Raw genomic sequence first — 27,066 nt, forward strand, 5'->3', positions numbered from 1 at the left:
AAAAAAAACAAATAAATTTAACATTTATTATATACTTTTTTATAATATTGCATTTTAAAACCAAATTTATAATTGTATTGGTCATGCTTACATAAGATAATTGATTGATTAAACACACCATTAATTACAAAAAGCTGAATATTATACTTTCAAATTAATCCCATGCTAAGATTTAAACAAATATACTGATAGATTTCTTTCTTCCTTATTGAGCTGATGTTGCTAGAACTATGAACCATCCATGAAAACAGCACCATGTCCACTAGATTTGATGTATTTCTTGAACAAAAGAACCAAAATAGCAATGGTAAGTCCGACGGCAGCCCACGTAAATAAGCGGTCATCAACAACGGATCGTTGAACCCTTATCTCCGGCCTTCGTAGTGGTTGGTTACTTAGTCCCTCACCAGGGATCTCTCTCACTAGCCTCATGGCAACAGGATATGGATAAGCATTGGCGGGAGCCACAGGTGGTTCTTCGACAACCCTTTCATTTAATGTTGGATTAGGGATTCCGGGATTCCCGGCACCCACAGTAACGGAATCTTGCTGATTGGCCTCTGCCTCGGCTTCAGTTTTGGCTTCGGTAGGGTGTTCTTCTGAGGATTTTGAAGGACTATGTTGAGGAACACTGGGAGTCTTGCTTAACATATATTCATGTATCTGTGCCATGAAAAAAAAAGCTTCATTAGTAAAGAGCCAAAATCAAAGAATGTAATCGGTAGTCGAAGCAGAAACATACCTCATCGATAAGTTTCTGACGTTCTGGATTCCCGTATTTAGGTGGTGATTCACGAGATTTGACAGCAAGGGTACGCCGCTCTTCCTTAGTATAATCTAGAGAACCTAACGCACCGTTTGGGCTGGTGGGCATGAATGCAATCAATGCCACTAGAGCAGTCCGCACTATCAACACCAACAACCAAATTAGCCCAACTTTTATCCGTGTATTCCGACACTTACCCGTATCCAAAAAACACACACCCAATACACAGAAACAAAGCTTCATCAAACTGTAACAAATGTTAACATATCAAAAAACTAGAGCAGTCCTAACTATCAACACCAACAACCAAATTAGCCCAACTTCTATCAGACACTTACCCGTATCCAAACACACACACCCAATACAAAGTAACATAGCTTCATCAAACAGTAACAAATGCTAACATATCAATTCACTAGTGCCACTATCATTGATTTTGAGTAGCTTCATCAAACAGCAGTGGAATAAACATTACAACATCAGAAAAAGTTGTTCGTTTTCTGGGTTCGGGACAACAATTTATATCAAAATTCGCATTGTGTTTGCCTTGAAAAAGAGATATGGTACTCACCACTCCAAGATGGTTGCCAATGCTCCGGGTGGTGATTCGATATACTCAAGCAAATCTTAGTCTGCGTTTCAAAACGTCCATTTGGCTGAAAATTTGAGCAGATTACATCAAATTAGATAATTTACCAAAACTGGAACCTATATACATGTATATATGTATATGTAAAGGAAGCCCTTACGGTGAGCAACATAAATGAAGGGGGCTTAAATGGATACTCAGCAGGCAATTGAATCCTTCCATGATAAATCCCTCCTTCAAATTCAGAATCCCTTGGACCCCTAATTGCAAATTGCCATTCAAATATATTCTCCTGCAAAAGGAAAAAAAAACCAAAAATTTATCATCACAATTCTCAATAATCTCTTAAACCAACAAACAATTTGTTTCTTAATTTCACCCCAAATCAAACATTTTCCTAAGATATTCATTTTAGTCCCCTGTTCCATCGACAAACCCGAATTATAAAAGCAGTGAAAATTATTTAAACCCCCCCCCTAAATTTTAGAGAAATTTACCTCGAGTGGTAGGCTCATGAAATCATCGGAAGGATTGGATTGCAATTCCTTAACCTCTTGTAAGATCCTCTTCACCGCCGGATTCTTGAGGTTATACTTGTCTTCAGCCATTAGATCGCCGATCTGAATTCCGATTGTACAACCGCCACCAGCGCCGCCGCTATCACCTCCGTATATAAATACGTAAAATTTTGTTTCGAGTGTCTCTCTATAAAAAGGGATAAGAATTTGAGAAAAAGAAGGAGAAGAAGTGCTTCGGACTTTGGGAATTTAATGGTTGACTTGACTTAACACGTCATTGGCTACAGATTTCACCGTGTGGCATAGTTTTATTGGATGAGTGGCAATAGTTAGTTTTGTTGCACTTTTTTTTCTTTTTTCTTTTTGATCAAGTTTTGTTGCACTCTTAGTTCGGTTAGATCCAAGTTCTTTTGTACCGTGGGATACTCGCGTGATACTCGTTTCTTAGGGTAAATTGCACTGATAGTCACCCAACTATTGTTAACTTTCTTTTCTGGTCCCCAACTATTCTATTTTTTCTTTTTCAGTCATTGGCAGCTAAATGGTTAACAGAAATATAATCCAACATCTTTTAAAATTAGAATAATAATAACTTTAACCCTTAAAATTTTTACATTATGTCAATTTAATTTTGATTCTATAAAAATTAACCTTCAATGATCTTTTTTTTGCAGTTTTCTTTTCTTTGTGACCCTTTCACTACAAAGCTTAAAAAACAAATTTATCAACTAAATTTGATTGAAAATATATAAAAATGAAAACACCCCAAAATTTAATATAATATTAATATAATAATTTTCATCTTTTCTCATTCTTTTAAAATTAATCCTCAATGTCACAAATAAAAGTAAAACTGCAAAAAAGCCAAATTAATGTTGAGGGTTAATTTTTTTGGAATCAAGACTAAATTGGCACAATATATAAATGTTGAGGGTTAAATTTGTTATTATACCAATTTTAAAAGTTGCCACGTTAGTCATTTAATTGCTGACTTGGCCAACATCATAGTTGATGAGAAATTGAATTTTCTCCAATAATACTGAGAAAAATGGCAATGGAAACGAATTGAAAAGACAAAATAATGTAAATTTACATTGCTGTTAGTCTCAAAGGTCACTAATGATTTTGAGTCTTTTTCTTGCAGGCTGCATTGTAATATGTCCTTCTCATGTGTTAATCAAGGTTTAATTTAATGTCTGTTTACTATATGTTCTTTTATTTTTGTCATTCTCAAAATGCTTTATAACTAAACTTTTGTGTCTTGTTTTGTTTATCTTATTTGATTAAATTCCTCAACAATGATATCAAAAATTGTTTGCTTTATGAATTTAATCTAATATCAGTGTATATAGTTATTCAAATTGCTGAAATTTTTGTTAAGAACATATGATTTGATCTGTACCATGTCGAATGATGTTTTGTTGTCTTTCGTTGGTGGGTTCCCTGACAAGCGAAGTGTTTGTAATAATGTTTGTGAGAATTTTTATGGAGCAGCCATTGATGGATGCTATGGATTGCTAAACAACTATGGCAATGAATTCGAACGACTGCATACGGGAAGGAAAACTGAGGAAGTGGATGACGTAACCGTGTTAAAAAATGGGGTTGAGGGGAACTTGTCGACCGAAGATGTCATGAGAGTTGCAGGTAAGATGTTTATCCATTCATCGAGGCGAAGTATTGATCTTTCGTTTTCAGGACTTACCCTTAAGGAAACGCAGGATGTTGAGCTTGCTTTGCTACTCCTAGCTGCTGCGGAGAAAGTAGGGTATCGAGAATTCGAGTGTACGAGCATGTTGGTGAAAGAATGCGAGTTCATGTCGTCGAGGATTGGGAATCTGGTTCAACAAGTAGTTTATTATTTCTCCAAAGCTCTTTGAGAGAAGATCGAGATAGATACGGGAAAGGGTTCGGGAAGTAAATCGGTGTTTAACTTCGATGAATTGATGATGAGGCCTAATCCAGCTATATTAGCATGCCATGGAGAATTATACCATTTGTAGGGATTCAAGCCATTGTGGAACATGTTTCAAAGGCAAAAAAGGTTCACATAATTGATCTTGGAATCAAAACTGGGGTGCAATGGACGGTTCTAATGCAAGCTCTCGTGTCTCGGTACGAGTGTCCGATTGAGATTCTTAAAGTAACCACGGTTGCAACTAACGGGAAACGGTTAATCGAGGGTACCGGTAAGTGGCTATTAAGCTTTGCTCAAAGTTTGGGATTACCCTTTTCTTTTAAGGTGGTTGTGGTCTCAGACATGTTGGATCTCAAAGAAAATCTCTTCGAAGTCGATGTTGGAGAAACGGTTGCTGTCTATGCCGCAACAACTCTTAGGAGCATGCTTGTAATGCCGAACCGGTTTCGAACATATAATGAGAGTGATTAAACTTATTAACCCTTGTTTGATGGTGGTACCTGAAATCAAGGCCAATCAAAACTCCCCGATGTTCGCGAACCGTTTCGTTGAAGCTCTTTTCTTCTTCAGTGTGTACTTTGATTGCCTTGTGACATGCATGAAACGGAACTGCGTAAACAGAGAGATTGTAGAATCGGTGTACTTTGCAGAGGGGATTAGGAACATGGTAGCTGCTGAAGGCGAGGAAAGGAGGGTCCGGCACGTGAAGTTCGATGTTTGGAGGGCGTTTTTCGTTCGGTATGGAATGGAGGAGGTGGAATTAAGTATGTCATCTTTGTACCAAGCATGTCTTGTTCTAAAAACTTTTGCGTGCGGAAGATTTTGCACACTCGATATGAATGGGAAATGCTTGCTCGTTAGATGGAAGGGAACTCCGGTGCATTCGATTTCGGTATGGAAGTTTCTTTAAACTCTGGATTTAATGTCTTAAACATTACCATTCCTTGGTGTTTTCATTTAACTGTTCAACAGTGGAAGTGTTATCAAAATTCATCAGCTGCAAGTCTTATCAAAATTGCAAGATCAAGCTTCAACAAGATTTCATCCATGCATGGAATCCTTTGATGATTATCTCTCGGAGCTCAACGAGTCCTTCAACGGCAGATGCTATAATCTTTCGGGTGACAAGATCAAAGACGTAAGCTCATGATCCTTTTATAGCTTCAGCTAAAAAGGTTAATGCCTGGCAACCGGATCATGCGAGAAAGTTCCACAACCTATGCAAGTTCGTATCTTCCGATGCTGGCACCGCGATCCAACGAATCATCTATTATTTCAGTAAAGGTCTCCGGGAGAAAATCAGCGGGGTAACCGATGGTAATAAACCATCACACCACCCTGATGAAACAGTTGTGAATATCTATTTTAAGTTACCATTCATTCATGAAACACAGTTTACCGGTTTACAAGCGATCATTGAAAGCATTTCGTGCTCGAAAAAAGTCCATCGACTTGGCCATCCGAAGCAGAGCACAAGGCATATCCTTGATGCAAGCACTAGCAACACGCGAAAATCCCCCAATCGAGCGTCTCAAAATAACAGCCATCGGCACAACATTACGGACCAAGATGGAGCAAACAGGTAAAAGGCTGTCATGTTTTGCACAGGCTTTAAACATACCCTTTTCTTTCAACACCGTAATGGTAACACACCTTAAAGACATAAACCAAGACATGTTCGACATAACCGAAGACGAAACCGTCGTTATAAGCTCCCGTTTCTTGCTCTAACACACTAACACCAACCATGCAGCTTGGAATCCATACTCAAAGTGTTCAAGGACTTGAATCCATGCATGTGTGAATCGATTCGATTATAAATTTATAACCGGAATTAAATTACTTTGATAACCTAAATAACCAAAAAAATTTCAAATTTCAAATTAATTTGACGATTCAAATTAATCTAAGTCGAGCAATTGAAAAAAATCTACCAATTCAAAATGCTTACACGTGTGTTCCAGAGTTGACACGTACGAAAACCTTTGATTTTGCATGTGTGACACTTGGGGGAAACCAAGGGAAAAAGCCGGCCTTTAAAACACAGTTCAAGAAGCAGCAATTTTGTAGAAATTGGTTACACAGTGGCATACAAATGCAGGCAAAGATCACCGTGACGGAGACATGGCTGAGGAAGCACCGCCACTTGTACGACGGAGCCACCAGACATCCTTTTATCCGCAGCATTCGAGATGGGAACATCGATATCTCCGCCTTCAAAACATGGCTGGTTCTTGTTTTCTGATCCTAAATTTCTTGCTATTTTATGCTTAAATTGCTTGTAGCTCCAGAAATATTTTGGGTTTTTTTATATGAAAACTTGATTGTTTTGGATTCATATAATTTCAGGGGCAGGATTACATATTTGTTAGAGCTTTTGTGCCGTTTGTAGCAAGTGTTTTGACTAAAGCTTATAAAGGATCAGATGATGGTAACGGTGATGTAGAAGTGATATTAGGAGGTGTAGCTGCTTTACATGATGAGATTTCCTGGTTTAAGAAAGAAGCTTTTAAGTGGGGTGTTCAGCTCTCAAGTATTGCTCCTCAGAAAGCAAATCAAGAATACTGCCGGTAATTTCATGTGTGTGTTTACCAAGTGTTTGTTGTTTTGATTGCCTCAGGAATGTGGATGATTGGGACCTATGTTGTTCTTGATTTGGTGCAAGTGTTGTATACGGGTATATATTTCTATATGTTCGATTTTGAGTGTCTTCTTCCATGAATTTTAAGGATCTTTGGTGGGCCGTATCTCAATGAGGGTATATATATCCGATTTCGAGTATGTTCTTCCTTGAATTTTAAGCATCTTTGGAGGGTCACATCTCAATATACGAACACAAGTCTCGATTTCCGGATCAATATAGATTAGGACAGCTAATTGCTAGGTGGTCATGTTACTCGGACTTCGATGGGTTTGAATAGTTGCTTGCTTGGTGTAACGTGTCAACCTTTTTTCGGGTCATTGTTACGGGTTCATGTCCTATGTTATTTCAGATCAAATATAAATATTAAGATCCTTGATTAAGTATTTTCTTAGCTTTCTTCTTAGTTTCCAGTTGCTTGGTCAACTAGTTTGAAAGCTTTAAAGCCGCATACCAGTTTGGTGTAAGATCGAGTTCGGATTGATCATGAAACTCGAATTGCTATAATCTTGGCTTGTTGGTTTATTTAAAAAGCTAGGGCCAAGCCTTGTATGGTCGCTCTATTCTGGCAATAGCGGCATAGATTTGTCGATAGCATTGAGCTGTGCATAAATGTTCTTTGCATTTCTGGGCTGTGCCCGTCGAACTTGTAGCATCATACATTTGACTTTACATGGTATTGCAGATTTCTTGAGAGCTTAATAAGCCCAGAAGTCGAATACACCGTCACGGCTGTAGCTTTTTGGGCGATCGAAACCATCTATCAGGAGAGTTTCGCACACTGCTTAGAAGATGACAGTAAAACCCCTCCAGAACTCAAGGAAACTTGCCAAAGATGGGGCAATGAAAGCTTCGGAGAGTACTGTAATTCCCTCCGGAATATTGTCGATCGACAGCTAGAAAAAGCGTCTGATGATGTCATCACAAAAGCTGAAGCGACACTCCTGCGTGTTCTTGAACACGAAGTTGATTTCTGGAACATGAGCCATAGAAGAACCTGAATCTACGAGACTGAGCTGCATGGTTTACCTTTCGCAGAACTTGATATATCATAAGCACCAATATTACAAAGTTGCGTGCATATATAGTTAAATCAATGGTTTGGTATATACATAAACGTACCTAGAAGTTATGGACTCTGTTTCTTTTCCGCCTATATATGAAGTTGTATATATGTGATGGTTTTTCAGAATTGGATTAGGTAACCTTACCAAAGGTTTTCAGATTAGTGGAGCTAAGGTTTTCAAAATTGGTGGAATCAAGTTTTTCCGTTTTTGTTTCCTGCATTACTCTTTGGTGATTGAAGAAAAAAAATTGAATATATTTACGCCTATATAATAATTTCTATAAATTTTATAATAAAACAATAATATGCATCATTTGTAATTTGTAATTATTAATACTAACATTTTATACTTTTAATTAATGAATGGAACTTCTTATTACCTTTCTGTCTTTTCCTGAGTAAACAATATGAATACAATGGATTTAATCACAATAAATAGATAAAATGAAGGCTAAATTTGTCCTATGAATAATGAATGTCGTGGTAAACGAAGGGACTAAAAAATCTTTTTATTTTTAAAATTATTAATAAATATTTTTAACCATACAAAATGTTTAAATGAAATAACAATCGAACTTGAGATTAGTAAACATTCGTACATAAATACTTTACTACTTCTATAAATAATTCATTTATAAATATTTATAATATAAATTTAATATAAGTGAAATAATTTTATTTATTAATATGTTTTTTTTCATAAAGCCCAGCCCAATTCTTAGAATCCTAGGCCTCTTTTTTAATCAAACCCATTAATTAAAGAGTTCTAATAAAACTGCTTTAAACCTCTCTCTGTAACCTAGCTAGAAGAACCAAGCATTCATTAATGCCCGCTCTCTGCAACTGAAAACTTGAACAATTCTCTTTTAAAGGTCTGGTCTCAGCTCAAACACTTTGGTAAGAACTAAACTTCCCCAATTTTTCATTTTTAAAAAGAATTATTATCCTTTTTGGGTTTGATTCCTACTGTTTCCTTTTTACTATGATTTTTAGTATTGTTTAGGGTTCTAACCTTCAAGCAAAATGGATTATTTTTCATTGCTGGATTTAGTGAATTTCCAGGGTTCTTTTGCATATATGTTTCTGGCTGAATTTTTTTAGTTACTTTACCCCATTTTTGTTTGTTGGGTTAATAGCTTGATAATGATGTAATTAGAGGTTGGTTTGAACAGAAAAATGGAAAAAAACCCTAAACCCTAAATTATGTTTTTCCCCACATGATTTGGCATTAGTGAGATGGAATTTGAATTTACTGTGTTTTTGACCTGTTGGTATTAGAAATAGGTCAATGTCTTTGTACTTTTACAGCATTTAAGATTTAGTCTCTATGCTTTAGAAGTTAAAAGTTAAATCCTCTTGCTTTTTCAATTTAAAAATTCTAATCCAGTCATTAACACCGTTAGTATGCCACATGATATGAGGGCAGCCTAATTAATGTGCCAAGTAGGCAATTTTTGACAAAAAATACTAAAGATGTTAATGATTGGACTGGGATTGTTAAATAGAAATAGTAAGCGGACTTTAACTTTTTATGTTTTGGGACTAAATCTCTAATTTTGTCAAAGTACAATTATTGGTGGCGTATTTTAACCTTAGAAAATTTTGCAGCATTGAGAATTGTGAATGTTGTTTGAAGGGGGGTTTTTTTTTTTTTAAATGTTTGCAGAGTGGGAAGTAAAAGGATGTTGACAGCTGATTCGGGTTCTGTGTTAAGGTTAGTGGAGATAGAAGGAAGAGGAAGGGCTCTCGTTGCATCGCAACCATTGAAGGCGGGGCAAATCGTTCTCCAGGATTCTCCTATCGTTGTTTACTCCGCTTTTCCGTTGGTTAAACCTCAATCTTCGGCATCTTATTGTGATAATTGCTTTAGGATACTCTCCTCATCGGCAAATGTAGTGCCGTGTCCATTATGTTCTCATCATCTCTTTTGCGGTCCAAATTGCCTAACCGCGGCAACAGCTTCCTCTCATTCACCTTGGGTCTGCCAGGCTCTTAGTCGTCTTCGGGATTGCCCTTCTCTTTTTTCTCAACCTCTCGAACAGCAAGTGCAAGCTCGGTTTCTTATAGCTGCATATAATCTAGCCCTTGTTTCCCCTTCGGATTTCCAGGTTTTGCTTTCTCTTCAAGGTCAATATTCCCCTTCCGATGCTCCTGCTGCCGAATTCCTACATTCCCTCATTTTGTCGGTCTGTCCTCCGCCTTCGTTACCGATTTCTATCGAACTCACAGCTGCTTTATTGGCAAAAGATAAGCTCAATGCTTTTGGCTTGATGGAACCTATCTCTCTACAACAAGACGGAGAGAGGTCCGTCCGTGCTTACGGGATCTATCCCAAAGCATCTTTCTTCAACCATGATTGTCTTCCAAATGCTTGCAGATTCGATTACCTCGACTCAGCTCCGGCCCAGAACACCGACATGATTGTTAGGATGATTCATGATGTCCCTGTAGGTAGAGAGATTTGCTTGAGTTATTTCCCCGTCAATCTCAACTACTCCGCCCGACAGAAGAGATTGACCGAGGATTATGGCTTTACCTGCAATTGTGACCGTTGCAAAGTTGAGGCTAATTGGTCCGATAATGAAGCTGACGTTATAGATGATAACGGGACCGTCGAAGAGAATGAGGATGAGGAGATCATGGAAGAGGACAACGATGAACAAATGGTAGCCTCTGAAGGGGATGAAGTAGGAGAAGCCGATTTCCCCCATGCTTATTTCTTTGTGAGATACATGTGTAATCGCGAAAACTGTTGGGGCACGCTCGCGCCGTTGCCCCCATCCAATGATGTTCAGTCTAAAGTATTGGAATGTAATGTCTGTGGCAACCACAAGAGTGAAGAAGATATGTGTTGAACTTTAGGACAAAGGTATTCTTTTTCCATTGGAGGAAATGCTCTTATCACAACAATGTTGGCTTTCTTCCATAGTTGCAGTTCTGTGTTTTTATGTGCTTGTTTTCACGGTAATTCATTTAAGTAGTAAATTTTAATTTTGTTAATTTTTTTTATTAATATGGGATTCAATTTATCAACTTAATAGTAGAGCGATTGATTTGAACCGATTCCTATAGTACAGAAGTTTCTACAGCTTTTATCAAGGTCTTGTTGTTCTGGTACTGTCTTGGGCGCGTCTTGTCGATTTCGAGAAAATAAGTACAGGCGTTATTGACCAATATCGCAAACCTCCTCCTGATGGTCATCTGCTTTCTACTTTCCGAGGAAACAACATTCAGGGAGCCTTGACCAGCATGTTCGAGTACAGTGAATCAAACATTGCATAATCAACTGATCAACTGAGCTGAACTTCGGATTCATTCTGTATTGAACTTTGATCCATGCATTCAACAAAATCTCTCGTTTGTCAAGGATGAATTCTTGATTCAAATTGTTCGAAAAAAGAATAATAGCTGGAAACTCGTAAAATCATAAATTCAAAGAGAAGATAAGCTTGCCGGGAACTCGAAAAATCCAGAGACACATGTTCAAGCTACAATGATTTCATAAAGGGATTCCACAACTACTGGGAACTATTGTCACTTGTAAACATCGGAAAAAGGAAAGAAGACATATACGGAGTTATTTCCGAAGGCTCAATCACTGGCATCCAGCAACGAACAGGCTGGATGTCAATGCCTTCAACTCTTCCTCCGTTTGCTCCTATCAATGGAATCCGAATCAGAAGGCTTCGAAGATGAGCTATATACCTTCTACTATGCCTCCCCCTCTGCTTCTTCCTCCTCTCTTGCCTTCTCTCTTCCTCGGACTTGGATGATGATGAATTGTAATCCGTACTACTCTCGGCTGAAGAAGAATCTGATGAGGCACCAGTATCAGTCCTGAAAACTGAAGCCTCACTATCAGAATCGGACCCAGAATCTCGCCGATGCTTCCTCTTGCTTTTCTTAGACCTATTACCGTCATTCCTATCCTTAACATCCAGGTTATCCAAATTATACGAGATTGAAAGTTTCATCCTCAATTTCGGATTCTTAAGCTGCTACGTGCGCGAGGGTTGTGACATATAGACTCGTTCATTCTTACTTTCGTATGTCCAATGTCCGGCTTGAAAACACTTTTGGCACTGCTAAGCACCTATCGTAGACATTGTCGTATTGTCTTTCCTTTCACCTAATCGAAACGCCTTTTCGGTACTCATCAAATACATGTGCCGTTTTGCTTCCCTTTTCTCTTGCCATCTGCGCAGTCCCTCTTCTTTTTGCCCGTAAGAATTAACATTACGGGCTGCAGCTGCCGCCGCCCTTTCAGCTTGAACACGACCTTTTGCAGCTGTAATTGCTGTGGCCTTGATTCTTTCGGCCGCGACTTGAGTTTTTCTTCTTGTTTACCGGACATCTTATCAAAATGACAAAAAGAAAAAAACCGGTATATATATATATATATGTGTGTATATCAACTCAACCTAAATCCTTCAGCACATTCAAATTTTCCAGTTTCTTCATTTAAAACATATAATGCTAACTAAATTACTAAAAAGAATTCCATTTTTTACAACAAATTCTCTATTTTTACAGATAAATAGATGGCCAATCTTGAAAGAAATTAGATTATTTCACTTGTACATTGGATGAAGGCATAATTTCCTTATTTAAACAAATAGCGCCAAACAAATTAATTGAAAGACCCAATATTCACAACAAAATCCCAACATTTAACTATAAATTAAAATATGAAAAATAAATCAAAATTCAGCAGAGACACTAAAAGAAGATAATTTTGCATAATTTGCCAACTAACAACCAAGAAATTATAGGTAAAGAAGCGAAATTTCTTCAAAACAACGAAAATTGGGGAAAATTTTTGGACGTACAAAACAATAGCAAACACCAACTTCAAAACACGAATGATTGAAAATAAAATGTACATCTGCGATTTAATTCATATTGAATCCTAAACTGAACATCGTTTTGCAAAAAACAAAAAAAAGAAGAAGAGATTAATCAAGAAATTAATTGAAGCTTACCGGGAATTCTTCAAGTAGGGGAGGATGCAAGAAAGAAGAAAAGAGGGAAATTTGATAATTATTTGAGAGCGGGGTTTTTTCGTCTTTAACAACTATACTTTTTTATAAATAGAAATTAAAAGAAAAGTATTGTGCTTTTTTTTCATCTAGGTAATATGAAGTTTAAATTTCTACTTAATTTTGTTCGCTTTACTTGTGATCTAATCTTTAATGAAAAAGTTTATATAAGACATTTTTAAAATAAGAATTAAAATATTATGTAAAGAAGATTTTCTTTTGTATTATAGATGTCGGTTGTGAAATATATTTTTTTCTCAAATTTAAATTCTTTTAAAAAACTAAAATTAAATTATAGATTTTATGATAATAAAAATATTTATTTTAATAACGTATATTATATTATATTATAAAACTGCATATTATATTTTAAAGTTTTATGAATTATACTTTTGAAATTAAGAATTAAAATTAATATTAATATTACAATGCTCCATGCTTAATTAATCATAAATAAATTATGAGATGAAAATTAAAGACTTGAAATAAAAACCTTTTATTATATAAAAGAAGAACCTGAAATTTTCACAACAAAACCTACTTTTTCTTTTCTGCCATTGAAAATTCAAATAATAATAATAATAATAACAATAATAAACTGATTAAATAATTTTATCAAATGTTTTTGATAAAATTCCATTTAGAAAGAAACATGATATGAGCAAAATAAGAGAACACCACACATTTCATGGTCATATAGTCTTAAGCTGTGAAACGACTTTAAATACTGAGACAACCAGTTTTTTCTTGATGTCTTTATTAAAGACACAAAAGGTTTTAAAACACTCCTGTCAGAAGATTGGCCGCCGTCGAAAGGGCGGCTCCAGTGATGGCGCATTGCAACACGTGTTCTTGGCAAGGTTTCTCACATGTGAGTGCCACTGTCATCCCTGTAAGTGCCCCCGCAACCGCACTGTTTTTCTGCATACACACAATATCGGCCACCAACAAGGGCGTCGATGTCAACTACTATGAATTGTTAAAAAAGCGATACCCAATCCATTTTCTTGCAAGTAAAGAAGTTGATCATACCCAATCATGAGCGCCACGAGCCTCTTGTAAGCCGTATGTGATTCCCGAATATAAGCCGGCAGCCAGGCCTGCAATGTACAATTTTGGATTGGTGGACAATTTAAGATCAATTAGTACTTTTGAAACTAAGCCAATAAAGTATTCGCAAATCAACCTTTTATAAAACAGTAGCAAGCAAATGCCTATTGGGACTTGCAAGAACTAGAACTCACCCCATTGTAGGGATTCCTTTCCAGTGCTCTTCACCTGTATAAGATTGTAACAAGTAATAAGTTGGCAATATACATATGCATATGTGAGTGCGCACGCGTATATATATAATATGCTATTTTGTCTAGAATTTTCAGTTTTCTCACACTTATATGAGACAAGTACCTCAGTGCAGAGGTATTTGGACAAGGAGATGCAATGGTCCAAGCACATGCACATGAAAAATGGCTCATCGTGTTTACATATAAGAAGTATGACCCTTCTATGAAAAGGGTATGGAACAAGTATCCCAACACAGAGCATTTGGACATGAAGATGCAATGCTCCGGTTACATGAAAAACGGTGCACCAGTGTTTGGATATGGAGATGGATACGTATTGGTAATTGGTAAAGGACATGTAAGAACACGGATAGAAGAACTATAGGCACTTAAGCAAGACACATACTTATATCTAACACTTAAACCGAGAGACATATTTGCATCTAGTTAACACTCAATCCGAGTCCGTAACATATAAGATAGTCCACTGCTGAGATTGAGCTTAGCTGAAGAAGTCCCAGGCTAGATAATTGAATCAGTAACTCGAAGAAAACCTGCCTTTTGTTTTTAGGCAGCATATATATATAGAATAAATTAAACATTTCATTCAGTATACAATGCATTAGGTCCATTATGAAAAAAAAATTGATGATGTCGTTAGGGAAATTTAGGAACTCACCATTGCTTCGAGCGATTTTCGATTGGTTTCTCCTGCGATCCACATATAACCAGCAATCAATGCCCAAAATAATCTTAAACTTGACACTCTCCAAATTCGAAAACGGAAGATTTAACTGGTACGGAACGATATACCATATTTTAATAGCAAGCAAAGTATTTGATGAAATACCTCTGAGATAAGGAAATGGATTCTTCTTATTGTTCTTAGCACTGATATCAGTGGAACTACTTCTTGGTTTAGTTCCTGCTACCAAATTACTATTAAATTTCTAAAAAAACTAAAGCAAACAATCCATCAATAACAGCTTAATTAAGAAATTAATTTAAAAAAAGAGAGAGACATGCTTGCCTTCAAGAGCTAGATAACAACCCTCTCTGGCAACACCTTTAATGGCTCCAATCTACAATTTAAATTAGACCACCACCATCACCAAAAAAAATCATATTCTCATTGGTTTTGTTTTAAAAAAAAAAAAGGCATAACCATATGCATACGTACGCCAGCAGCTTTGACAAAGCTCTCAGCAATGCGATTAAGGAGAGGGTGACCGAGATCGAAGAAGCCTCCTTTGTCGAAGCTACGTAATTCATCGAGCAATGACCTAGTCTCTAAACTAGTGGCCATGGCTAGTTTGTGCGTGTGTTTTAAGTCGATAATAAGAAGTTGGTTGCAGGGATGTTATGGCAGAGAGAGATAAGAGTAAGAAGATTTTGCAGGGATGTTATGGCGGAGAGAGATAAGAGTAAGAAAGAAAAGTAGAGAGAGTCAAGAGGTGAAAGGACATGTGTTCCTCAGAGCTTGCATGTCTCCTGCATGGGAAGCTGATTAGCGGGTCTTCGTGGCCATTTCCCTTTTTCGCCACCTATTGTAGCCGATAACCTCTAGCCACAGCCTAATGTTGTTTTTACTTTAATTTAGATTTAAATTCAGTCCATAGGTTAATTTCAGAGAATTTTTTTCCTTTTTCGCACTTGAGATAAAAATAAATTATTACAAATTTGAATCATTCATGGATATGATCAGTTCAGGATATTTTAAATCATCCATTCAAGTTAATTCCTTTATTTTTTGGAAAAGAAGTTAATTTCACTTATTCACATTATTTCAAACTTAATTAAATTTGAATTGGAGCGCATCAATCGTTTTAATCAATTCGTATACTTTCTCAAAAATATTATCCCTAAATAACCAGACATAGTCGGACCAAATCAAAGTACAACTTGAGCTCTTTTTTTGTTCATTTTTTACTCGAGCTTAATTCTAGTCAAATTTTATTATTATTTAAAATTTGAACTATTAAAGAATTATTTTGTACTTAATTTTTTATATATTAAGAATTAAAGTTACATATAAATAACTACAAAACCAAACAGACCCAAATTGAAAATACTAGCAACCAAGGTAAAGTCTCAATCCATTAAATCTCCCAGAAAAGAAATTAGAAAGCAAAGAGAAGAGAGGAGTAAAAAAGAACAAAGTAATTAATTAAAGTTTAAGCTTGAAATTGAAAACAACGAGCATAAAATTGGTAACAAATTTGGACTCTTTTATGATTTTAATAAAGAAAAAGAAATACCCTATTTTCAACAGTAAAACAAAAAAACGGTTATAATAATTTACAAATGCTCTATAAATAATGAGGTTTTAAAACTACAATTAAAGAAAATTTGGACCGTCCCTAACCCATCATCCTAAAGTATAACACAGTCAGCCACACACCCACCACAAAACTGAACAACAATGGGGCAAAATATTACTACCCCTATTCTATCAGTTTTTTTCATCATAAAGGCTTTTTCTAAATACCACGTGGATAGATTCAAAGAAGAAAAGAAAATGGATAAAATGGGTAATGTCTTCACAAATGCAAACAGTTGAAGGCAGCTTCACAGCATCAGAAAAGGCATTGTAGACTTAATTGGGCATGATTTCGAGTATTTTTTTTGGAGTCTTTCCCGGGTGGTAGCACTATACACGATCGTCCTCCTCCGACAACTCATCTGCTTTCTCGGAATCCAAGTTCACTTTTTTTTCTCTTTGGTTGGCCCAAGGCTGGTTTAATCACTAAGCACATCCTTGAATAAAAACAAACCATTATTATGGGATCTGTATAGCTCATGATCCATTTACAGCCATTTCGGGTGATGATTTTGGCGGTATCAACGGGGAGTCTTCTCCAGTCAATTGTCTGTTGTCTGAACAGTTTCTAGGAGATCCTTTGTCTCTATGGTTGTCCTCTTCTGAACTATTGTCGTCCGGACTACTAGATTCCTTCTCTAGATGATTTTCCTCACCTGAGCCTTCGTTTCCCTCAGCTGATCGAGTGGATAAATGTATGGTGTTTGCGGTTTTCTTACTAGGCAAGACTGCTTGGCTTAACGTTGAACATAAAGCTGCAAATACACTCTCTCTCGATTTAGCGCTTTTCCCCAAACGTTGCTTCTTGGATAGCTCATGCTCCTTTTCCTTGGGATTCAGCTTCCGCTTTGACCTAATGGACTCCAACATTCCCTCATCTTCCTCCGAGGTTTCAGTCTGCTTCCTCGGAGGCGGTGGCTTATAGTCTTCATCATCTTCATCGTCCTCATAGTCAACCAGTCCACCAGATCTCGGGCTACAAAATTATATAAATTACGAACCTAAAACACACTGAAATGCATTTTTAGTTATCTATTGGATGAGACCGTGAAAATACCTTAATGATGAGCGGTTGGCCTCAACTCCATTGGATGAAACAGGCTGAGGCTGAACTTTCCTAGGATGAGATGCCGAGGTTGTATCATCTTCATCACTGTATGCATTCACATTCAATCATTAAAAGGGGAAACAAAATGGTTTAGAGAAGTGTTAACTCATCTAATGATGAAAGCATACCTGTCCTCGTTGAAATAATCTTCCTCCTCTTTCTCCAAAGCACGCTCATCAATTCGTTTTCTTGGGTCTGGTGCATTAACATCCATTTTAGTTCCACAATTCTCCAAGCACTGCAAACAGACAAGTCACATGAACAGAAGTTCTATATCTAAAAATCTTGGTTGTAAAATTGGTCGGCAACAGGAATACCTGCTCATATTTAATTTTCAATGAGTGAATAGAAGCCAAATTCTCAAACTTAACCAACTGATTCCAAAACGAATCAACAATATACTTAACCAATAATTTCATGTTTTCCTGCACGAAACAAAGTTATTAGAAGACAGAATCTTCCAGAAACGTATAATATCCAAATATAGTGCGGAAGTAACATGCACCTTGCGGATATATTCAAAAAGCTCTAAAATGGCAGAGTTCAGCACATTGTATCGATTTCCATTAGCAACGAAAGCACCTATAACTGGTTTAAGAAGGTTGTTCTTAACAATATGATTTATCAGATGTTCATCCTGCAAGATGACAGCATAATTTAACTAGTTAAAACACGTAACAGACTCAATCAACCAACCAGAAAAAGTGCTTATCTGCAATTGTTTTAGAGAGCAAACTAGTATAACAAATTATTTATAAAAAAAAAAATTTGATTTTCCTTATTTATAAATAAGGGGGGAAATAACCAGACTTAAGAAACTGCAAGCGCATAAAAAATGAAAAAAGAAATAATAAAAATAACAGGTATAGCAAGCAAGCCTAGCGAGTGAAAAAGGGATTTAGAAAGGAGATAAAATATGTCCATTCTTCCCCAGAATAATTTTATACACTTCCGAGTTGGATATCAATGTTGCAAACAAACATAACAGTTTAATAGTTAAACAAGTGAGCCGTCTTAAATGACACCAATGGCAGGAGATCTGCCATAATCCAGCAAACCACTTTAGACATATTCCAGTAAGTGCTGCACATGGTAAGCATTTATTATATTTTAATTGTCTAGGACTCTAGACATCAAGCCTATGTAAGACAAGTGTCTGATACAAATACTACAGGAAAATATGAAAAGCTATAGCAACATACACATCCCTCCATATCTTAAGAGATGTGTCTCTTTATGCAACTAAAGTTCACACGTCATTCACATAGAAAACAGCTTCAGCTTAATTTCATTTTTCTCTTCAATGACATTTCTGATTCTGAAGGTGTCAAGGTTCCGATGCCATATGATATTTTTATTTAAAGCCTATACTGAATAAACTTACATGACTAGTGAGAATGGTGCGAACAAAGCGAACTGCAGCAACTACTAAGTACTTTTCCCTTCTCCGAGTCAATAACAAAACTTTTTCTATAACATTGTTAAGGATAAAATTACACCTGCAAACAATGAAGATAAGGTAATTAACATCTTCAGTTAATAAGCCCAATTTTACATTAATAGAACACGTATCCTAAAGATTACTTTATTCTATAAGGATGGTGCAAAACACAGAAGCACAGCAATTCGCATATGCTTGAGAGAATTTCAGGCTTTGCGCTATTTTGACTTTCAACTTTTCCGGCATTTCTTGCCAAGTTACTGGTTGACTGGTCAGCCTCATCAGAAGGACATGATAATATTATGACATCAATTAGCTCGCCCAAATGCTTCTCATAAAAAATATCAGTAATTGAATCTCTCTGCAACAGAACAGTACACAGTCAAGTACTTGCATGAAAGAACTTGGAAGTAGCAAGCAAAACCCGCATGGAGAAAGAGAAATTAAATCTTACGTGAAGTTTAAGTGACAAATTTCCAACAATCAGCAGACATATATATAATAAATCACAAATCAACATCCAAAATTTTTACACCTGCATAAATAAACTCCAAACTGTTGTGGACACCAAATGGGAAGATAACACAGATACAAGGTATGAAAATCACATGAGAAGGATACGTATATGATATTAAAATCACATGACAAGCATTCTTCAGCCGTGATTTCTAGCATCTTATATCATAACAATCACTCAGTTATCAACAAAACAAAGAAGATCAGCTAAAGTTTTGATTGGGATCGTTAGACATGATAGGAAAAACAGACACAAGCAAATTTATCAATATTTAGCTTAATCAATAACTATATCTCTATGCATGAAGATCCAAATTCAGGTTATTTGCAACTTTGTTGTCTTGCAAGTTGCAACCATGCCTGAATTCAAATTTGAAAAATGTTTTTGCTTCTTTAACTGCAATAAGAACAGCACCACACTCTTAGGGTTGAGCGTTCGATCGAATCGAATAAAAAAATTTCGAGTTAATCGAGTTGACGAATCATATTTTATCATCCTAATTTGATTTGAAATTTTTTCGAATCGAGTCGAGTGAGATGGAATTCGAATCGAATATATTTGTTCGAGTTAAATTTTAAAAAATAATTTTAGGTCCTTGTAACCACTGTCGCCCATCATAATAAAATTTGTCCACCTTTATCAAATTTTTTATTAACTTTCATCACCTCATAATTTATTTATTAATTTTTTATATACTGATTAGTTTCTTTGCTTGCTTAGTTGTTTCAATTATCTTGATTCTTTGTCACTATGTATTTTGGAATTAAAAATATATTAAATGTAAAAATATAATTTTTAATAAAAGTTATTTTAAAATAAAATGTGAAAATTGATGCCAATATAAAATTTTAACACGAATATTTTATAGCATAATTAATAATTCAATTTTAATATAAATATTCAATATGACTAAACAATTCAATAATATAAATAATATAAAATGTGAAATTTAATTTAATAATATAAATAGTAGATATAAATAAAATTATTACTATTTATGTTTAGTGATTTTTTTTGGATAATTTTGATTTTTTATTTGAGAGTAAAGGGTGAGAAGTAAAAGTTTAGGGGGAAAATAAAAAGTTTTGGGAAATAAAAGTTTGAGGGAAAGTAAATAGGGGGGAGTAAAATTTTGGAGGGAAATATTAAAAAAAAATTGGAGGGGGGAGGGTTTGGGGTAGATGGGAGGTGGGATGGAAGGGAATAAAAGTTTTAGGGAAAAAGTGAGAGGGAGTAAAAATTTTGGGAGAAAATAAAAGGTTTTGGGAGTTTTTGGGAGTAAAATTCTGAGAAAAAGTAAATCGGAGAGTAAAATTTCAGTGGGAAATGGATTTTGGGTAAATTGGGGGGTTGGGAGGGGAGGGGAGTAAAAGTTTTGAGGGAAAAATAAAAAGATTTGGGAGTTTAGGGTAAAAATGTAAAATATTATAGTTTGATATTCGAAATATTCGAATTATTTAAGTTATTCGAATTCGAAAACTCAACTCGATTAAAACTCGAAATTTGAAAAAAAAATTCGAGTTGATTCGAATAACTCGATTCGTTTAACTCGAAATTTGAATTTTTTTTCGATTTTTTCGAGTCGAATCGAGTTTTGCTCACCCCTACACACTCTTGTGCAGTAAAGCAAGACAAGGGCTAGAAAGAGGTTAAGCTAGATCCAAAAGTCATGATCTTAAACTATGAAGAGTAGAAGAAAAGGATCCAGGTAATATGCCCCAGTTATTTGGGTATTTAGGTTGAGCATAAGTCTATAAAATTTCCCATCTACCAAAATATAAAACTTGCACGGAGAAATCAAGAATCAAAGGTAGGCACCTGAGCTCCTGATAATGTGAATGAATCCAGTAAACTACGAAGAATTTCAAGAAACTGGCAGTGCATATCCTCCCCAAAATCTGTTACCATCCCTTTAACCTGCAAGTGTACAACTACATTAGTTCTTTTAATTCTCTCTCCCTATATACAGGCAAGCATATACCATGGTGAGGAAGATCTGTTGAGTTCATCCCATTCTTTTATTTCCACATAACTTTTTACCATATTACCAATAAACTCGAACAGAACACATACCAAAAGTCCAAAAAGTGGAATTCCTTCCTGGCGAACAACATAAGACCGCAGAAGGTTTGCATCCTGATTCAAGAACAGTATGAGAATGTCTGTCCTGCAACCAGTATGGAGACCTCCTGTTAGGCCTTCCTTCATTATAACTTAAGGAAACTAAACATTTATACGCAAAGCAAGGAAAGAAAATATAAAAGACTGAAGAAAAATATTATAATATGCCCCCATTACCCAGTTAGTACAAGCTTTTTATCTGGACTCTGCAGAACATCAGTGATGATATCAAAAATACCTTCATTGATAAGATCCCTAAAATGATTGAATAATGGAAACTTCAGCCATAAGATGCAGAAAAAAAAATTGTTTAGATGATATTTCCAGAGAAACTTTAGCTTTCAGAATGAAGATACATCATGAAAACAACACTTATACCAGATTCTAACTTGTAGAAAACAATACCTAAATAGTCGAAGCTGCTGCACCACTTGAAGGCTCTTGCTTAAACTACAAAATTCGTGCAGGAAATATACCTATTGAAAGAATAAGCTGAAGAATTATCGCAGGCACAAATCAAACAGACTAAACCATACTTCAAACCCATGAAAAGAACCTTGAACAACAAATATTCATATACCAAATGAAAAATAAAACAATAAAACTTCAGACCAATGTCAACAGTTACCAAATTTTTCTTTGATTCAGCAGATGTGGTGGGTGATCTCAACCTAGCAAACAATTCCTGAATGAAGGTGCTATCATCCTTCAATATAGAAATAACCTACAACAAATTATTGCAATTAGTGCAAAAGAAAACAAAAGGGCACATGTATTTAACAACAGACACTAAAAATCTTACAATAGAATTGTTTGAATGAATTATAGAATTGAGACTGGCAGCTGTGGCCTCATCTAATACCCTTGCCAAAACAACATCCTGAAAGAAACAATCAAAAGCAAGAGTTACATGATTAAAGACGAGAGTGAGACTCATAAATAAAGTTTTTAACATGCATACCTTCAAATAACCAACTCTGTATGTCTGGTGTATCTTTGACAGGGCGAGGGGATTTTTAATTGGAATAGCCTGTAAAAATCAAATATCATAAAATGAACTCTTTTTAAAAGATCCTGGATTTTCTTCCTGATCTAAATTTCTTCCAAGTCTAAACCTCCATCATTTCATTAAGACACATTCAAGAATACAATACCTCCTTAAAAACAACATGTTCTTTCAGAAAAAGCCGGTAGTGTTGCACCTGAGGAACATCAGCATCATCTGCATACAAGGAAGAAAGTGTCTTCAGTCTTAATGAAACCATGGTATAAACTATCAAGCAAATAATCAATTCTGGGGCATGTAGACAAGAACATCATATGAACACTAAGCAGAAAATCCAGAATTTAACAAAATGCAACAGATACTAAATGGCGAACCAACATGCAGCTCAGAAAAGTAACCAATTTTGAAGCAACAAACACAGGTTTAAACAAGCTTCACCTAATTACCAATGAAAGATGGATTGCTCTGCCTAAAGATTCATGTAAAAATTTACTTGAATTATCAATCACTTGCAAAAGCTGACATTTATTCCTCAATAACAACATAAAATTTAAATTGAATTAAAAAATAACACAAAGAACCATGCACTTGAAAAGAGAAAGCAAACAAACAGGAAACATACGAACTCTCAGAAAACCCCAAAATATAACAAAGTTATTTGCATAAAGAAGTATCGTGCCAATAATATAAGTAAATTTTCAAATTAGACATTGAATTCAATCAACAATAGTCACCAATAATAAATCCACGAACAAACAGTATAGGACTTACATTCAAGAGAACCGATAATATCCATGATTAATTCATCCCCAAATATTTTCTCGAAAACTTGAGGACTATTAAGCAAAACTGTAAAACAGCCAACAACATAAATCACATATCCATGAATCACTTGTAAAATATAAGCTTTTATAACAAAGAAATAAGAGCATCCAAGTTAGAAAGAGTACTAACTTATCCCCTTAATTATTTTGAATATCATGTGAAGACCATCTATATTTTCCAAGTCTTCACAGATTCTGAATAGCTCCATCAGCTTCTGGAAGAAATCTTGCTGCATACTCAATTCAGCAGGTCTAAAAATATTAAGAAACTAACATGGATGGAAAATCAACACGAGGGTATTAAGCTATAGAGTTAAAACAGAAACAATAAAAAAAAACCAGGAAGCAAAGTAACAAACGATAAAGCCATGACATCATAGGGAAAATATAAAAGAACAAGTACTCGAGCTCGTCGTAACATATTGAAGAAAGATATTTAATCTCTCTCCATATGACGGAAGATCAACGAGCTGACAACCTCAGAAAGGTGAGAAACCAGTGGAAAACCAAATCCTCAGTTCATAACACAGCAACAATTGAGAATATGACAGATATACCAATATTAAGATAGATAGAAGAGCAGTAGTTGATTACAGAATACTAAACTACATAATATCTATATATAGAAAAAATTAACAAAAGAAACCGTTAGCAAGAACAAAGTTCAAGAAAAGCATACATCATTCAATATAAGTTCCGTCAGCCGCATCTGATCGGCAATGCCACTCTCAGTCACAGTCTGCAGGACAAAAATGATCACCTTAATGCATAATCATATAAACAGGCATTGCCTGAGCAGGCTAAATCCGAAAACCTTTCCAAGAAAACTTAATCCAGGCTAGAAATCATGGGGCTATATTAGAAATAATTATTAAATAAGGTAAAATAAGATGATCGAAAAACATGAGAGCATAAAAACCATTAACTTCATTAAAAATAAAGGAAAGAAAAAATGAGGAAGAAAAGCATTATCAAATGTTTTTGAGAAGAAACCCTCAAAATTACAGCAAGCAACAAAAATAACCCTAAATAAAATGCAATCAAGAGGACTCGGTTATTCATTATAACCTTCAGGATTATGGGAAGAGTGGAAAGCTCCACGGCTGGCAACTCCCTCAACTCACTATTCATTGTGTGAAATATCTCGTCTGCAGTAATCATATATGAGAAACCATTATCCATTATTGTATTTCAAAATTGCACAAATGATATGTTGAACACATGTCTGAAAAAAAAACAATCTTCAGTGGACTAGAGGCAGAAGATGTTAGCCACTTGACAAATGAAGCACATTTAATTAAGATTGTCCTATCTCTAAGGCAGAAGCTAAATATATTATTACATTAACCAAAATAACTGCTAACATATTTAAAGATTTTCTGGAATTTTAGTCTTCATTTGGACAAGAGTCACTAAGAAAGTTAAAACATTTACAAGGATGCAATGTTTGATTACTCTAGGGAGTAAGCTTTAATAGCTTCAATCGGATTTAAAGGTACTTACTGTTAAGAGAACTGAAATGCATATTTCTTTGCACATTGCAAATGTGGTCCCTGCAATAGAATAAAAAGATAAACAGATAGGAGTTGAAAGGCTGAGGCCATAAACTTCCAACAGAGAGAGAGAACAGTAAGAAAAGGGGATGTAAAGATAGAGATTGAAAACACTCAACAAGGAATAACCAAAAAAACAGTTACTTACCATATGTAAGAGCATCCCGTGTTCTCCTGAAAACTAAGTGCCAATTCTGTAGAATATTCTGAGTCTCTCCATGATATGATTGTATCTGAAGATAAATGCATATATAATTCAATCAAACTGAAATATTCAAAAATGGCAAAGATCCAGTTATGAACAGCATATTTGCTATTAGTCAAGGCAGATATATACCTTCTTGCTTTCTGTAAATGTCATCAGGGCTGATGCGGTGTAAAAGCAATGTCTCGTTGTCTTCTTCATCAAAAACAAATAAAGCCAGCTCTTCTGATCTCTGAAGTATAGCATATAGCATTCATTTAAAAGAGAATTTTGCCTAAAGAGTTTATTTTCAAAAGTAAATCCAGACTGAAAAAAGAGAACTATAGAAGCAGCTAAAAGATTTGAACAGACCTCCAAATAATCAACAGTGACATGCCCAGTTCCTTGATCATCCCATTTACCATCCTCATTCAAACGATAGACCTTTACTCGCTGAATTTGCATATAAGGAATTTGACCCCAACATAAAGGAAGAGGAGTTAGATATCTCAAAACTCATGCTAGATTCAAAGAAATAAACAATGCAGACAGAAAATGCATTGACATGAAGTTAGACTTTGAGCAGCTATTTGGTCCGTTGTCATACTAACAACCAAAAATAACTTTTATGACCCCCCCCCCCAATTTCCCAGCTAATTATTTTCCTATCATAACATTTGGCAGCCTATATGCTTCCATTCACCACATGGTGTTTCTATTGATGATGATGCTGTTTTTGCATTCTAGATTTGATAACTCACCCATAGAGCAACACCCTCACCATAACACAGAAATTTCTAGCAAATGCTACTAAGATCATACTTCCAATGCCTACTCAGGAAAATGTAAACAATTACTAAAATAAATAGCATGTTAGTAATGACGACTGCTTGAAAATAATTACTTAAAAAGGGTTCATTAAATATAATTTAACCATTATTTGACGACTAAAACACCCCCTTGTCCACATTCCGTACATATATTAAACAACATAATCACAAAAAAAATTGAAAAAGCTGAAAAAATACTAACTTAAGACCAATTTATCTAACTTCACAAGAAGAGAATTGTCTGGTACCCCACTTAAAGCCAATTTCACTTCACCGCACGCCTCAAACAAAAACCTAAGTCATATTTAACTAATAAAACTGTGGAACAAGGGGAGTAAAAATAAAAGGAAGGGCACCTCTACCTACAAAACCAAAAACAAATTTAAATTCATTGGAAGATAGTAACTTTAACTTACTATGTAAATTAACACCTAACTTATCTTATGCAAGCGAACTAACAAAAATAAGACCGATCTTATGGCTCCCAAAAGACTTTCTGAAAGAATAAAAAAAACAGCGAGAAATAAGCTGACCTGCATCGAATTGGAGTTCCCTTGCGATTTCTCTTGAGCGCCCATCGTAGCTTCTCGCTCTCCTATTTCAGAACTTTACGAATCCCCAAATAACCACGAGAAGTCGTAAAAATTGGGGGAAAAAACGAGGTTGAAATTGAGATAGATTGGGGAAAAACCTTGAATTAGGGTTTTTTTTGGTAAACGATAAGAGAGAAAAAGCGCGGGCTCTTGAAAAAAATTACGCGGGAGAGATTAAGGTTCTTTCTAGAAGGAAATCAATAGAAAACCCTAACCGCCATTAACGAAGCTGAATAAACCTTCGTCTCTCTCTTTTTTTTTCAATTTGTCTATTTTTTTTTTCTCTTCAATTTTCTGCGCAAGTGCCTGTCACTTCCCCCCCGACCTTCATAAGTGAAAGAAAACAAAAATAATAATAACGCTTAATTATGTCCTAGTCCCTATAAGCTTCAAGCTTTTGAAATTTAATCCCTCTATCTTTTAATTTATAATTTAATTTCTTTACTTAATTGATTTAAAAATAAAATTAAATCAATAAATTTTTAAATTTTTTGATTAAATTTAAATATATTTATTAATTAAAAATTATTTTTTTAAATCATATCCTTCCAATGCTAAAATTTCACATAATAGCGAATAAGGCATTGGTTTATCGGTTAAGGAAGAAGTCTTCAATTGAACCCATCATGTGCATATGCCACATGTAGGTTTTACCATGTTCTTTACGGTCCAATTTTGTCTAATTCTTTATTTGATACGTATTGTATTGGTTGAATTTTATATTATAATTAATTATACATATATTTACA

At 35.3% G+C, this 27,066-nt stretch overlaps 6 protein-coding genes and 1 pseudogene across 9 annotated transcripts; 3 read left to right on the forward strand and 4 right to left on the reverse strand.

Annotated features, from left to right (window-relative positions):
• Positions 1-16: 16 nt before the first annotated feature.
• Positions 17-2,103, reverse strand: LOC105800705 (ubiquitin-conjugating enzyme E2 32). Its single transcript, XM_012631984.2, has 5 exons — positions 1,853-2,103; positions 1,516-1,647; positions 1,338-1,422; positions 743-906; positions 17-663 (listed from the first exon to the last, which is right to left on the reverse strand). Exons 1-5 carry the CDS (start codon positions 1,961-1,963, stop codon positions 229-231), a joined length of 927 nt encoding a protein of 308 aa, XP_012487438.1. The 5' UTR covers positions 1,964-2,103; the 3' UTR covers positions 17-228.
• Positions 2,104-3,276: 1,173 nt separating this feature from the next.
• Positions 3,277-5,303, forward strand: LOC128032625 (DELLA protein 1-like; annotated as a pseudogene).
• Positions 5,304-5,845: 542 nt separating this feature from the next.
• LOC105800706 (probable bifunctional TENA-E protein) lies at positions 5,846-7,712 on the forward strand. The gene is made up of 3 exons (XM_012631985.2): positions 5,846-6,021; positions 6,141-6,361; positions 7,118-7,712. The coding sequence occupies exons 1-3, from the start codon at positions 5,887-5,889 to the stop codon at positions 7,431-7,433; spliced, it is 672 nt and encodes a 223-aa protein (XP_012487439.2). The 5' UTR covers positions 5,846-5,886; the 3' UTR covers positions 7,434-7,712.
• Positions 7,713-8,276: 564 nt separating this feature from the next.
• On the forward strand, positions 8,277-10,498 carry LOC105800710 (histone-lysine N-methyltransferase ASHR2). Its single transcript, XM_012631992.2, has 2 exons — positions 8,277-8,395; positions 9,165-10,498. Exon 2 carries the CDS (start codon positions 9,181-9,183, stop codon positions 10,351-10,353), a length of 1,173 nt encoding a protein of 390 aa, XP_012487446.1. The 5' UTR covers positions 8,277-8,395; positions 9,165-9,180; the 3' UTR covers positions 10,354-10,498.
• Positions 10,499-10,903: 405 nt separating this feature from the next.
• On the reverse strand, positions 10,904-12,569 carry LOC105800712 (uncharacterized). Its single transcript, XM_052620811.1, has 2 exons — positions 12,481-12,569; positions 10,904-11,852 (listed from the first exon to the last, which is right to left on the reverse strand). The coding sequence occupies exon 2, from the start codon at positions 11,470-11,472 to the stop codon at positions 11,017-11,019; it is 456 nt and encodes a 151-aa protein (XP_052476771.1). The 5' UTR covers positions 11,473-11,852; positions 12,481-12,569; the 3' UTR covers positions 10,904-11,016.
• Positions 12,570-13,122: 553 nt separating this feature from the next.
• On the reverse strand, positions 13,123-15,368 carry LOC105800711 (outer envelope pore protein 16-2, chloroplastic). The gene is made up of 7 exons (XM_012631997.2): positions 15,001-15,368; positions 14,851-14,902; positions 14,671-14,745; positions 14,500-14,531; positions 13,782-13,815; positions 13,570-13,637; positions 13,123-13,458 (listed from the first exon to the last, which is right to left on the reverse strand). Exons 1-7 carry the CDS (start codon positions 15,124-15,126, stop codon positions 13,315-13,317), a joined length of 531 nt encoding a protein of 176 aa, XP_012487451.1. The 5' UTR covers positions 15,127-15,368; the 3' UTR covers positions 13,123-13,314.
• Positions 15,369-16,027: 659 nt separating this feature from the next.
• Positions 16,028-26,621, reverse strand: LOC105800707 (uncharacterized). Of its 4 annotated transcripts, XM_012631987.2 has the most exons (24): positions 26,258-26,621; positions 25,267-25,347; positions 25,048-25,147; positions 24,859-24,943; positions 24,661-24,710; positions 24,226-24,305; positions 23,837-23,896; positions 23,288-23,387; positions 23,105-23,182; positions 22,482-22,549; positions 22,289-22,357; positions 22,130-22,207; positions 21,956-22,051; positions 21,733-21,803; positions 21,505-21,582; positions 21,280-21,373; positions 21,025-21,123; positions 18,833-19,050; positions 18,633-18,747; positions 17,754-17,885; positions 17,566-17,673; positions 17,377-17,486; positions 17,198-17,293; positions 16,028-17,116 (listed from the first exon to the last, which is right to left on the reverse strand). In XM_012631987.2, the coding sequence occupies exons 1-24, from the start codon at positions 26,300-26,302 to the stop codon at positions 16,618-16,620; spliced, it is 2,610 nt and encodes an 869-aa protein (XP_012487441.2). In that variant the 5' UTR covers positions 26,303-26,621; the 3' UTR covers positions 16,028-16,617. The 4 variants fall into 4 exon arrangements, 1 of the variants encoding a protein (XP_012487441.2); XR_008188723.1 differs by lacking the exons at positions 16,028-17,116; positions 17,198-17,293; positions 17,377-17,486; ... (1 more) ...; positions 17,754-17,885; positions 18,633-18,747 and adding an exon at positions 19,144-19,224 and having other exon boundaries at positions 18,982-19,050; XR_008188724.1 differs by lacking the exons at positions 16,028-17,116; positions 17,198-17,293; positions 17,377-17,486; ... (1 more) ...; positions 17,754-17,885; positions 18,633-18,747 and having other exon boundaries at positions 19,000-19,050; positions 21,280-21,368.
• Between the last annotated feature and the right edge of the window lie 445 nt (positions 26,622-27,066).

Source organism: Gossypium raimondii, chromosome 9 (assembly GCF_025698545.1).
Source record: "Gossypium raimondii isolate GPD5lz chromosome 9, ASM2569854v1, whole genome shotgun sequence".
Classification (NCBI taxonomy): Eukaryota; Viridiplantae; Streptophyta; class Magnoliopsida; order Malvales; family Malvaceae; genus Gossypium; species Gossypium raimondii.

Bases quoted from the DNA above. Each gene is read 5' to 3' on its own strand.
- LOC105800705 (XM_012631984.2), bottom strand. From the start codon at position 1,963: ATGGCTGAAGACAAGTATAACCTCAAGAATCCGGCGGTGAAGAGGATC. The intron at 1,648-1,852 runs GTAAATTTCTCT...TTCCTTTTGCAG, and splicing joins TCATGAGCCTACCACTCGAG to GAGAATATATTTGAATGGCA. The intron at 907-1,337 runs GTGAGTACCATA...TGGTGTTGATAG, and splicing joins TTGGCAACCATCTTGGAGTG to TGCGGACTGCTCTAGTGGCA.
- LOC105800706 (XM_012631985.2), top strand. From the start codon at position 5,887: ATGCAGGCAAAGATCACCGTGACGGAGACATGGCTGAGGAAGCACCGC. The intron at 6,022-6,140 runs GTTCTTGTTTTC...ATATAATTTCAG, and splicing joins CCGCCTTCAAAACATGGCTG to GGGCAGGATTACATATTTGT. The intron at 6,362-7,117 runs GTAATTTCATGT...ATGGTATTGCAG, and splicing joins GCAAATCAAGAATACTGCCG to ATTTCTTGAGAGCTTAATAA.
- LOC105800710 (XM_012631992.2), top strand. From the start codon at position 9,181: ATGTTGACAGCTGATTCGGGTTCTGTGTTAAGGTTAGTGGAGATAGAA.
- LOC105800712 (XM_052620811.1), bottom strand. From the start codon at position 11,472: ATGAAACTTTCAATCTCGTATAATTTGGATAACCTGGATGTTAAGGAT.
- LOC105800711 (XM_012631997.2), bottom strand. From the start codon at position 15,126: ATGGCCACTAGTTTAGAGACTAGGTCATTGCTCGATGAATTACGTAGC. The intron at 13,816-14,499 runs GTGAGTTCCTAA...AATCTTATACAG, and splicing joins GAAAATCGCTCGAAGCAATG to GTGAAGAGCACTGGAAAGGA. The intron at 13,638-13,781 runs GTGAGTTCTAGT...TGTACATTGCAG, and splicing joins AAAGGAATCCCTACAATGGG to GCCTGGCTGCCGGCTTATAT.
- LOC105800707 (XM_012631987.2), bottom strand. From the start codon at position 26,302: ATGGGCGCTCAAGAGAAATCGCAAGGGAACTCCAATTCGATGCAG. The intron at 21,583-21,732 runs GTATTGTTTTCT...CAATCATTTTAG, and splicing joins CAGCAGCTTCGACTATTTAG to GGATCTTATCAATGAAGGTA. The intron at 18,748-18,832 runs GTAATCTTTAGG...CATTGTTTGCAG, and splicing joins CACCATCCTTATAGAATAAA to GTGTAATTTTATCCTTAACA.